At 34.1% G+C, this 12,943-nt stretch overlaps 1 protein-coding gene across 3 annotated transcripts; it reads left to right on the top strand.

Annotated features, from left to right (window-relative positions):
- Positions 1 to 3,538: 3,538 nt before the first annotated feature.
- LOC124840281 (homeobox protein knotted-1-like 6) lies at positions 3,539 to 12,607 on the top strand. Of its 3 annotated transcripts, XM_047316315.2 has the most exons (6): positions 3,541 to 3,938; positions 4,061 to 4,180; positions 4,293 to 4,428; positions 11,565 to 11,803; positions 11,924 to 12,086; positions 12,419 to 12,607. In XM_047316315.2, the coding sequence occupies exons 1-5, from the start codon at positions 3,657 to 3,659 to the stop codon at positions 12,080 to 12,082; spliced, it is 936 nt and encodes a 311-aa protein (XP_047172271.2). In that variant the 5' UTR covers positions 3,541 to 3,656; the 3' UTR covers positions 12,083 to 12,086; positions 12,419 to 12,607. The 3 variants fall into 3 exon arrangements, with proteins under 3 accessions (XP_047172272.1, XP_047172271.2, XP_047172270.2); XM_047316316.2 differs by lacking the exon at positions 12,419 to 12,607 and having other exon boundaries at positions 3,539 to 3,938; positions 11,586 to 11,803; positions 11,924 to 12,247; XM_047316314.2 differs by lacking the exon at positions 12,419 to 12,607 and having other exon boundaries at positions 11,924 to 12,247.
- Positions 12,608 to 12,943: the final 336 nt, after the last annotated feature.

The following is a 12,943-nucleotide window of genomic DNA, read 5'->3' as shown; positions in this document are numbered from 1 at the left end:
GACTTTTATATCAAGAGCAAGAAAAATATGTGTATTTTTATAGAAGAGTATTTTTATTTTAAAAAACAAAATAAACTATTTGATTTGACAATCGCAGGGGAATCTGTATGATGATGAAACCTTGTTGAAAGCTATAAAGCAGGTAGATGTGGTCATATGCACCATGGGTCACTTGCTATGTGTTGATCAAGTCAAGATCATCGATGCCACTAAGGAGGCTGACAACATTAAGGTTTTTTTCTCCTCACTTCAATTCTCTAGATTCTATTTGTTTATTTGGACTCTGATTCGAATATACGTTCTTGTAGAATTTCATCCTTAGCATCTAAATCTTTGATGTTATAATTAATACACATTTAATAAGCGTATTAGCAAAATAAAAGCAGAGTAGAAAAATATCTCGCTAATTTGTTTAACAAAAATATAGTGAATTACTGGTGAATCATGTAGAGCAATTTTGAAGGTTAATTTTTGTTTACCGAGTGTGTTATCCAAGTTATGATTTTTGAATTGGTAGAGGTTTTTCCCTTCTGAATTTGGGAATGACGTGGATTGTGTGCATGCATTGAAGCTAGCAAAATCTGCTTTCGCAATCAAAGTCAAATTTCGCTTCAGAATTAAAACATGCACTTAGTTGTTGATTTGGAGATTTACTTTGACCTTTGGTACTTGTTGATGTTATTAATGCATTATTATTTTCTCTTTGACTCAAAGAGAGAGAAATAAACGAGTCTGCCTCGCGTAGAGGAGAGAGAAAAAAAATGCAAACTTCTTTGTCACGTCACCACAGAGTTAATTATGTTTATGTAAAATTAACGGAATGAACTCTATTGGTGCAATTATAGAAAGTGGGGATGAAATTGAGATTTTTTTAAAAGGAAGGACAAAGTTGAGACTTAACGGTGAATCTAGGATATGCAATTAAACCTTTACAATATTTAAATATAATTTGCTAACGTGTTTGTTTTAATATTTTAAGGCTCATTTCTTTGTTTTCCCAAAAATAAACATAACCTAGAGAAAGTGTTTTTAATAATATTATTAATTAACAATTTCTCGATTATGTATGTTAGTTTAAGGTAGTTTAGTTTTAGTGTTTTCATCATATTTATATCTTTTCATATATTTAGATTTGCTATTAGGATTATTGGTCATAAACTTCATTCATTTTTTTTTTCTTTTTCACGTGAATTCTACTTTTTGTATCATTATTATCCATGCCCATCGCATTCAAATATATAATTTGCCAATTTTGATTTGTGTTTTTGTACTCGCTTAGTCATGTGGTTAAAGTTAATATTAGATACCCTCTCTCTTTATATCTATATATTAGGAGACTTTATTTAGCTTGATTGGAATCAAATTATTGTGATATTCTTTTTAAAGATTTAGCGGGATATGTTGCTAAAATGGATATAGAAGTGACTTTTGATGACAAAATTTGAAGGAGTGATGATATCTATGCTTAAATATAATTTTTAGTTTATAGAGTTTGGGCTAATTTTGGTTGAGCCTCCGAATTAAAAAAAAACATACACTTTCAAAATAAGGTATAATTTAAGCACTAAGTTTACAGAGTTAAAGATAATTTGAAATCTTAAATATTAGATCTTAAAAATTGAACTTAAACCCTAAAAAATCAATATTGTAGAAAATATGATATTATTTACATACTGCTTTTTTTATTAGCGAAATGCTTCATCTTTGTATTGTATGATGATCAAACTATCATCTCTCAAAAAAGTTATCTTTGTGAATGTATGGATTGAAAACATGATGTAATTGTTAGTCCAAAAAAAAATTAACACTAATTATGAGTAATTTGGATTAAATTGTACATATTGTGTCATAATTAAACCATTATTAATTAAAAATATATTTTAAAATCTATAAACATAGATAGGAAATAAAAATGTATGTGATTGTATTTAATACATCGTTCATACTCGAATAACTAAATGTTTACTGATATCAAAATATCTTTTATTTGTATCTTTATAACTCCTCAAACAAACAGGATGAACACATGGACGATTTTACCAAACATTAACTTGAGAGTTTGAAATTAGACATCATACTTGGACGATTGATCTCAATCCCATACCAAAAATAATATTAAAATAATTTTAGTTATGTTATTTATTTTATTCGACGAACAAACAAACATGCAGACGATTTTACCAAACAGTGATTTGAGGATTTTAAATTAGGCATCACACTTGACTATTGACCTCAATCCCGTACCCAAAATAATATTAAATTTTTTTTAGTTATGTTATTTATTTTATGCAATTTTGTCTTTGTTAATAAAAAAGTTCAATCGAACTTATATTAATAAAGAGAACTATTAGTAGAAAATAAACAAACTGACCGAAAAGTTAATTGAATAAAAAAAAAATCTAAGACTAATATCATGATTAATCCAAATTTAACGATTAGCATCATAATTAAACTCGATTACTTGATAACATTTATAGAGCCCAAGTTTCAGTTATTTTGACTATGAAGAGAGGTAAGTGGTGTGCCCCGCTGAATGGGTAAAATCAATCTGGCCACACATTTCTTTAGGCATAAAGATTTGTGAAGCTTTTTCAACGGTGGAAATATATTTGAATAAACATGGTCACACAACATATTTAATATTTTATAGATGCATCGACGTACGATGTTGAGTTAGGGAAATAAAATGATTGGCCACGTATTTCTACTTTCACAAAGGTCTTACATAGAAGCAGGGTGACTGTAACTAAAAATGTTGAAATTCTTGATCTAAGAACATAAGTTTACTTTTGGCCACTTGCACACTAGGCTGGAGCAATTATTAGTTAAAGTTGACCAACAGTGTTAGTTAGTCATTATTTAACTTTTAACATAATCTCTATTATTTGTAGTTATCCTTTAGCCATGATAAAAGGGTAAGAAAAAAAAATGTAATAAGTATTTACTTTTGAAGGAGATTTGAAAGGGAGGGAATATATAGCATTTTGAGGTTTGAAAGTGTGCAGTTGTTAGTATATGTAAATATGCATTTGGAGATTTAATTTTGAAAGCATGGGACAGGTGATGAAAAGTGACCATTCATAGAGAAAAGAAGGGAGGGGGTGAGGTCTAGAGACTAGTATGTAATATTGGTTGGCCTAGACAAACCAACCCAACCCAAACCATGTTTCTATCATTTCGGAAGTCTCCTAAACCCCCACGCACCTCATCATTTTAAATTTATTAGCATTATCCTAAAATATTCAAAAACCAACCTACACTCTCCATTTTAAATGAAAATAATAATACTCTTGACCATTGATTTCAAGACTCCAAAGTCTACTGCAAATCTCATTTTCTATGATTATTCTAAGTAATAGTAAATAATAATTGGATATTTTGCAATGTGGTAGTTCGTGATCTTTGATAGGATGATGTGAGTGACTGAGTGAGTGCGGCGAGAGGTTTATTTTTGAGAGATATAATAATAATAATAATAATAATTAATTAATAGTAATAAAAAAAGAAAAATGTTAAATGTATTATTTCTGTGTTCCTTATTTCCTTCTCCTTGAAGACTAGCTGTCTCTGGCACTGGCAGCAGAAGCAGAAAAGTTCCAGAAATTCTGGTAAGGAACGAGGCAAAGGAACGCAGCGTTTCCTTTCGTGTCGCCATCATGGATGAAATGTACGGAGTGCCGGACTACGCCGACAAGCCACTCATGACTCCGGAGAATCTGATTTTCCCTCCGGACTACCCCGCCTTCCTCACAGCGGCCCGGATTCCTATCTTCGGATCCGACGACCTCTTCTCCGGCGAGCCTTCCGCCGCTTCCGCCTCTCCTGCTGGAATTCCGCGCCACCAGGACGATGACGTCGCAACCACTGTCATGAAGGCAAAAATCGCCTCCCACCCTCACTACCCTCGCCTCCTCCAAGCTTACATCGATTGCCAGAAGGTGAGTAAAGAAAACCGTATCGCTACGATCGTAACCGTTTCTTGGAGGAAGGGATAACGGTTATAACAAACTACGCAACTACTTTCCGCTGACGGCTGATACTTCTGCTGCTGCTGCTGCAGGTTGGGGCGCCTCCAGAAATCGCGCGTCTGTTGGAGGAAATCCGGCGAGAAAACGACCTGTGCAAGAGCGACGTTGTTTCCACGTGCTTTGGAGCCGATCCCGAGCTCGACGAGTTCATGGTCCCCCCCTTCTTTCTCTCTGCACACGCACGCACGCACACATATAATTATTTATTACAACTTTTGTCGCAGATTGTGATTGTGTCTCCGATTATGCGTTTTTCGTTTTCAGGAAACCTACTGCGACATGCTCGTGAAGTATAAATCCGACTTGGCTCGCCCCTTTGACGAAGCAACCACTTTCCTCAACAAGATCGAAATGCAGCTAAGCCATCTCTGCACTGGCGCTTCTGTTTCCACCGTTTCTGGTTTGTTTTTCTTCCCTCTCTCTCTCTCTCACTCTTTCTCTCTCTCTCTCGCTTCAGTATCTTACTAGCTGTAGCTCTCGCTCACTGCTAGTGCTATTATAATTTCTGAACTCGATGTTCGTTTTTGATATCTGCGCTGCTTTTTTTTTTTTTTTATGGAGAACAAAGCGAAGAACTAGTTTCAATAAACGTTGTGGGGCTTTTGTAGTCACAGGACCCTTAGCTGGCACATCTATAGCGCAGGATCAACTGAGAAGAAATTATTTCTGTCTAACAGTGATCTTAAATGAGTTTAGGTATACGCTTCTCGAGTTATGGGTCTTAAGCAGTAACAGTACCCTTAGCTGGCACATTGATGGCGGATGACACATGTATCAACCGATAAGAGGTTGCTTCAGTTTAACTCATGGTGTTAATTTTGAACGCTGGGTTCGAGATTTCCTAGTGGAATAAGTGTCCTTAGTTGGCTTGTAGAAGCCATATGGAGCAACAGTCGTTGTTTATGTTTTGTTGCTTTGTTTGATCTACCAGATCCTTATCCCCTTGGCTGTTTAACCATTGGTTGAAAACATGAATACCCCTCGCAGAATAGTCTTTATAAGTTAGCAGCAAATATGTGTTTGCAAGAATGAGATTGGGACATGACGCACAGCTTTTTTTCGAAGGAGCACGAGAAAAAGGAAAGGGAAACCCTAACACTTCTCTCTCTTTCTCTGGATTGGTGTTTATGCATGACTGTGCTGAATCTCGCTGCTCGCTGTTAATGTATGTGACTTTCTTTGTGTGCTTTCACTGTTAGACTGTGATCCATGCTTCTTTCGTCATATGAGGAAAAAAAAAAGTTTGGTTGTTTGGTCATTCCGGGATAGTAATGCTGTTTGAACCTTTCACCTTTTCAGTTTCTTCTTTATACGGGTCTTCGAATTAATTGCTAGCTCCTATGGACTTGTGTGGTTTGTTTTGTTTGGCCTTGGAGTTGTTCTCCCCGCACGCTTTTTTTTCCTTCTAATTTTTAAATTCTATTTTTTTTATGCTTTTCCTCCTCTTGAATGTCAAGTTTGACAACAGTCTTCTGCCTTTGGCTCTCCAATTTTGACATTGAAGATGTTCTCAATGACATCTTAAATAGTGGCCTCGATTTAAGACACTGAGCAAACCATAGATAATGCTTTTCAAACACCCAGAAGTTGTTTTTCGTACTACACCTTCCAGCTCACCCATTTGTATTGGTTTATTAGCGCATGCCTACTTTGAACTAGTTGTGTTGAAAAACTTTAGCGCAAAATTCATTCCAGTAAGGCTATGCCTGCTTGTGGATGCTAAACGCGTTATGAACTGTGACTGATAGCCCGCAGTCGATTATCAACGCCCGACTTATGTATTGGTTAGCTAATTGTTAGAGAACGATTCTTCTGTAATAATAGGTTTGTTTTCTTTTACTTAATTCAGTCAAAAAACAAATGCAGGCAGCGAGAATTTTGAAGCCGTAGGTTTACTTGCTTTTCCTCCTAAATTTTATTTCTATTTTTTTTTGTAATATATCATATTCAAATTTTTATCTAATTATAATGTGTCTAACTTGTGACTTAAATTAGGGGTTATGTCTCTGGAAGAATGTAGCTGAAATGGTATTTAAGATTTGTAGTAGTATAAACTAGAAGATTATAGTATATAGCGTGTGATTCATGTATGTTTAAATTATTTTATCGCTATGGAAGGTTGTAGGAGAAGTGCTGTCTAAAATTTATGGCAGTGGACGGTAGAAAATGTTTATTTATCTAACGTGTCATTGATCAATCTGAACAACGCGTTTCCCATATACTAGTAATAACTTAATACTTGTAAGCTTCATTAGTTGTGATGAACTACCTTCTTTGTTCCAGCACACATGAAGCTTACATGTTGAAGACTTATTATGAGAATAACGTTATTTAAATATTATACCTTCTATTAGTAATGCAGTAGTACCCATTTTGGATTAGATGGACATGATCTGACAGTAATGGCATGCAATGATTCTGCTTTCATACTTTACTAATTTATGTATCAAGTTCCAATAGAGCACAGGTAATGCATGTTGTTGGGAGATAAAAAAATGCTCATTGGGAATTGTCTACGGGGCTGATAGTCTGTCTGGAGCTAAAGTGCTCTCTGATTTTTCTAAATAAATGGAGTTAAGTTGCTTTGGGTTATCCTGTTGTTAGTAAAATTAGAAAGAGGAATGAGCTCAGCATTAATGAAGTTAGATTATCCTCGTGTGTGCTTTCATTCCAGAAAATTAAATTTAGGAGTTTACTGGTAAGGTCTTAATCTAGAAGACTCGGCTGATTATAAATTGGTCTTTTATGATGCCCTTTCATTTCTTTGGGATCTTGTTCTCTCATTGTCTGTTCAATCCATGATCACTGATTATGTTTCTCAGTATAATATTCCACCCTTTGTTGCGCATACGCATAATTTATCCTGAATCAGTGCATATGTATGTTTTGGGGTTTCAACTTTATCATTTGTGAATTTTATTTTGGTTACTGAATATTTTCTACGCCAGAAGATCAGTTACAATTCCCATACTGTTTTTGATAATGGTGGAGGATGGAATACAGTAGATTTTCATCGGCTATTTTTTTATTTTTTTAAATTTATAAAAGGGTAGTCATGATCAGGTGGGTTATGGTTGGCAAATATTATTATTTATGCCTGAAAGTACAGATTACCTTTTCAGTTGTGATGTTTATTGGTAAGTGGTTTTGTGCTGCATCCTTAATTTGATGGATTCTCCTTCATGCTTTTTTGCCAACCTATATTCCTTTAGCGGTTGCCGCAAAAGCAAGTTGACAGGATGTGAAATTCTTTGTTTTTAAATTTATTCTTTCTAGTTTTTCTTTTTCTTGTACTGAAATCACTGTGTCAAATTGGATCTTGAAATTGTTAGAAGCATGTCTTAAGGTTATTGGATTGACATCAACTTTATATATGGCAAATTCTTAGCACAACAGTGCAGCATGGTTACCTTTATTTTTGTTTTATCAGTGAAAATCTTATTGGAAAGGAATAGAAAAGGTACTCCCACCTATTTATAAATAGAATGTCGACATTGATTATATGAACAATGAAGTATCTCCAGAATAAATTTCCAATGAGATAATTAACAAACAATTTATGACCTCCTAGCCTGAGAAAATAAAAAATGTTAGCTGGTTCAAATATAGACCCCAACGATAGAGAAGCACCCGAAACTTTTGACTCGATTCAACTCCAGCTTCTAACTTTAATTAGTTCAACTACTTTTTTCCAATCAAAAGCATAGTTGTTTTAGATAGTTTAATTCCCATTTAGTTGAATAGAACAAATGCAGGAGAACTGTAGTAATTGCCAGGAGTGTTCTAAGTTCGTCGTTGTTGACATTTGTCATGAGTGATTATGCTGAACTTTTTTTGTGTATGTGATTTCCAGATCGTCCCAAACTATTTGAATATCTAGTGTGATTTCTAGATGATTTGAATACCTAGATATTTAATTCTTACGAAGCAAAATAGACCAGATGTAGGAGAACCATCGTAATTGCCAGCAATGTTTCAAGTTCTTTCTTCGTTGTTGACATTTATCATCGTTGATGCCGATAAAAAATCATGATTGATCACGCTATGCTTTTTTAATGTATTGCATTTTCAGATCGTCCCAGACGACTTGAACATCTAGTGTGATTTCTAGATGATCCCTTCAAATAAAAGTTTACTCAATTATGCTTCTAAATGGGCTTGATCATTGTGATATACTGCACTCTGATTTGTGTTTTTTGGGCAAAAGCTTGATAGATGGATGTGTTGCTCATAGTATAACGTCTTGCTGCATGATGTTGTTCAAGTCTGTATTTAACTGAAGTTTATTTCTTGACTAAAGGAATTAGTTACGTGCTAAAAAAATCTCCAGGATAGATAAAGACTTCCTTTAGATAAATAATTAGATGTGAACGAAAATAACGGGTTGACATGAAGGAATGAAGAACATTAGTTTTTTACTCATGACCTCCGTCTTATTTTATAATCTTTTTGAAATCACATGGCCAATGAATAAAATGTTATATTATTTATAATAATGTAATAGGTAAAATGAGTTTGTAATCGTTGATTACTGATTGATAGTAGGTTTGTTTCGCACCGCGCTTTCATGTTCATTATTTATATTTTAGTGCGAATAAAATGTTTTACACGGTTCAGGCGAGTCTATGGCGTGGTAGGTGAGTGCATCGGATGTTGGGAAATTGGAGTATTGAGATCCTAATATCACACTTGCTGAACCATTTTTCAACACATTTTATTGTTAAATAAATTTTCACCCAGTATAAGCACTTACGTAGGACATTTTGAGTAGGAAATAACACTTGCATGGCTTAATGAATCTATAACGTGAATTTTTCACCCACATAAGTGTCTTGGTGGCTTTATGTAGTTTGGAGATTTTTTGAAATAAAAGGAATTTGATTTCAGATTTGCTAATTATCTTCTAAATACCATGAAAACAACCAGGAGTGCTCTCTCGAACTATGTACATATATTGGATTGTTGTCTTCATCGGCTTGGATGTTGTGACGTTTTTATGGTAGCGTCTCCCTGTTTCAGTGTGACGTTCGTCTCTTCTGAGGTAGCGTAACATTGTGTTTCTATGACTTAGTTTGCTTAGTATGTTAACCTCTATTTTTTACTGAGTATTTAAGTTGAGTAATTGGTTAAACCCTAGGATATGCTTCTTGGCGGGGCCTAAATTAAAGTAGGAATGACAAGAAAAAATACAATGCCGCTGGATAAGTGGTAATAATTACCCGAGGGGTCAATTTTCATCTAAAATAGAAAAAGAAAATGGTAGCTTTTTAATGTTTGGATATACTAAGCATGAGATACATTTTGGTACTTGTTTGGGCGGAAGTTTCTCTAATCTCCAAAATAATTTGGACTTTTCAGAAGTACGTTATTGGGTCGTTCATTATCTTAGGAATTTGATAAATACATTAAGAAATGTTAGGAAATGGTTGTAGCGCACAGAGTTATTATAATATACGTTGAGGTGAGTGATTCTGATGAACTTAATTAGGACCTTTCAGAATAATCCCGAATGCAGCGGGTGATCGTAGAGTATTTATATCTTTCACATGCACTCCCGCAGATATCGCTGTGATCTTGATTCAGCCCTTTATTCTGAGAGAACGTTTTATTCAATGTCAATTTCATTTTGTATATACCTTCCCCACTGCCCTTTCTTCTGCCTGCTGGTTCTAGTGCTTGTCATTGCCATTTTCCGATATTTTGTTCTCTTGTGCCCCGTTGTGGGCCTCTGTCATTGACCCTTAGGTCATTACTTGATGCGTAACACTTGTCGATCCCAAAATGCTTCATCTTTTTATAAACCGGTCCCTCATCCTCCCTCTTAGTGAATAAAGCAATCGTATAGTTAAGGGTCATATTTTGGAAACCGAAATTGTAGATTCAATTAACTGAAGTAGTTATTCTAGTTCTTCAATATTTTTATTTTACATTTTTTTAATATATAGCGTCCTTAAACACACAAAGGGTATTATTGTTATTATGTACAATAAATTATTCAGTTAATGAGTGATTATATCTCGACAAATAGACACAAGTGCGATCTATCTTATAACGGGGGGATGATTTTCCGTACCGAGGCCCGAGAATTTTAAGGTGTTTATTATGTAAACAACTGTAATTTGAAACGGATACAGCGGAAGGAGTAGATCTGGGGTCATGAAATGGGTGATTAAGAATGACTAGAGCCGTACCGTGTGCCTCGTTGGAAACTTTGAGTCTCTCTCTGGTTTGGGTTACAGTGAGTGACAATGGATGGAACCAGGCACTGACACTGATATTTTCATTTTCTTTACTTTCTTTCCAACCTAGGTCTGCTCTGATCTGGTCTGGTGTGTACAGTGTACTCTCATGCGATGGTCAAATCCTTGTCGGATTGAGTGGGTGTCAGAAGTAATTTGTGGGTGCTCGTGGGCTCCTAGGCCTCTGTACTCAAACATTATTCGCCTTTGAGATAAGCTGGTCAGAAATGATGAGTGTCAAAAGTTTCTCGCAAGATTAATTTATATATCTTCAGGTGAAGTGGCACTAAGCATGAAAATCGGAAAATGATGGATTCAATAGGTTAAGTTTTGTGAGCTTTAAACTAGGTTTTTTTATGGTTTGATTTGAAAACTTTTTAATAATCTAGATTTTTCAATGTCTAATTGAAATACACAATAGGCATTTCTCTAACTAATTTCAAGTTGGAAAATAAATTTAAATTTCTGTGTAAATTCTAACTGTTGCAATAATTCATTATTATAATAATAATATTTTTATTTCTATGAATTCGTCAGTTCCTTAATCCGCTACTTACTGACTTGAATGTTTAATTGTGCCCTCAAAACAATAAATTTTTCCTTGGTTACATTTGAAAAATGTATTTTCTGATTTAAACCCAAATATAACCAACGCTACCGGGTAACTAGTATTCATTAACCAAAGGACCTTCATTTGAAAGTATTTTTTATTTATTTAAAAGTAACATTAAATACTAGATTTTCAAGGAGGAATTTCACTCATTATCTATAGTATATTCACATTATTGTAAATCAAAACCTTGTATTTGTTGTAACATTTAATTTTAAACTTGTCTGGTGTTAGTATTTATTAATTTATTAGTATTTTACAGCAAATAAGATTGTACTGTTGTAAGTTTTATTTGTAGTCAAATAACTTGTATACTTTCTTGTCATGAAAAGAAGAAGGTAATAAGAGATCTGAGAAAATGAATAAAAAATAGTTAAATTTCTATAGTCTTTGCTTTAAAAGTAAATAGAATCAAAGTAAAAGTTGAGTTTTTCTCTGTGGTCCTCTCTGGTTGGGTAACTACGTGGGGATAAATTCTTATAATTATAATTTGAACGGTTGTAGGATTTTTGCCTAGTTTGTTGTTTTCTTTTCCATCAAGGTAATTTTAGTTTGGAGTGCATCTCAGACGTTGTTTACTCTATTATGTAACCAAACATAATAAAACTACTTTTTTTTTATCTCATTTGCTTTGAAACAACGATAGTGCTGATGATTTTGCTATGGGTATTGCTGTTGCTTGACTAGATGATGGTGGTATGTCTTCAGACGAAGATTTGAGTACAGGAGATGGTGATGGTCAAGATGGGCAATCAAAGGGTGAAGATCGTGAACTGAAGGATAGACTCTTACGGAAGTTTGGGAGTCACATTGGTACATTGAAACTGGAGTTTTCAAAAAAGAAAAAGAAAGGTAAACTTCCGAAGGAAGCAAGACAAACATTGCTTCAGTGGTGGAATGTTCACTACAAATGGCCTTACCCCACGGTAATTAATGGTTCTTGCTTGTGATTTTATTCTCCTGTGCAAACTATCCAGTTCCCGCACACACGCACTCACGTGAGACATCAGCTATTAATATTTGTGTTACTTGATCATCATGTATAGGAAGCTGATAAGATTGAACTGGCTAAGTCAACAGGGCTAGATCAGAAGCAAATTAACAATTGGTTTATTAACCAGAGAAAACGTCATTGGAAACCATCCGAGAATATGCAGTTTTCCATGATGGAAAATCTTAACGGACGGTTCCTTGGTGATGAATGATGAGGTGCGTGTACATGTATTATTCTCAAATGTATATCCTGATTAATTAATTATTGCTTGTATTTTCTTTTGTAAATTCTAAATTAAAAGCAGATTGTTGACAGTAAAATGCGTACTTTCCTAAGAAGAGAAAAGGGAAATGATCATAGTATTCTTGATAAATAACTACTGACATTGTGCATGAAATGCTCATACTGTGCGGCACTGTCTTACTCCGTTATTAGCTCATTGCCGTTTCATTTATTTGTCTCCTTGCGTTTATCCACACATCAAATTAGCTTTTGGTTAATTGGGTATATGAATTAATATTGGTATCTTTTAATGTTTGGAAAACAGTGTTAAAGAATTGCAGTTATGAAATTCATACGCCGGAAACGCTGTCGCTGTACATTTGTGGAAAGAAAATCTTCAGATAAGTTAAACTTGATATATAACTTTGAAAGTATCGAAATTGACTATTCCTCAAAAAATTGGTAAAAATAATCAGTAGTAGGAATTATGTGTAAAGTAAACTCTTACTTGAAAATTTTAAGAGATATATTAATTACTAACTTTTACTTACAAAAGTTTACTCAGTAGAATATTTTGTCTCCTAAATCATGAGAAGTGATGTCTCGGACTGAAAGGATTATAAATCAAGCATAAACCGGTCATTTTACTTTGGTCTTGAGGGTCACAGTGAGGAAGGAATGCCCAACTAACTGTATTTTAGATAATTAGGAATTTGAATCCATATTTAATGTGGAAATTAGAATTGTAGTAAACTAGTTGATCACGGAAAATTTGCAACAGTTTTAACTCAATTTGAATAAATATCTATAAATGTTTATTGCTGAAAAAATTATAATTTTTTTAATTATT

The sequence above is a fragment of the Vigna umbellata genome, chromosome 9 (genome assembly GCF_029865625.1).
Source record: "Vigna umbellata cultivar VRB3 chromosome 9, Vumbellata_1.0, whole genome shotgun sequence".
NCBI lineage: Eukaryota > Viridiplantae > Streptophyta > Magnoliopsida > Fabales > Fabaceae > Vigna > Vigna umbellata.
This window is presented reverse-complemented; position numbering and strand designations above follow the sequence as displayed.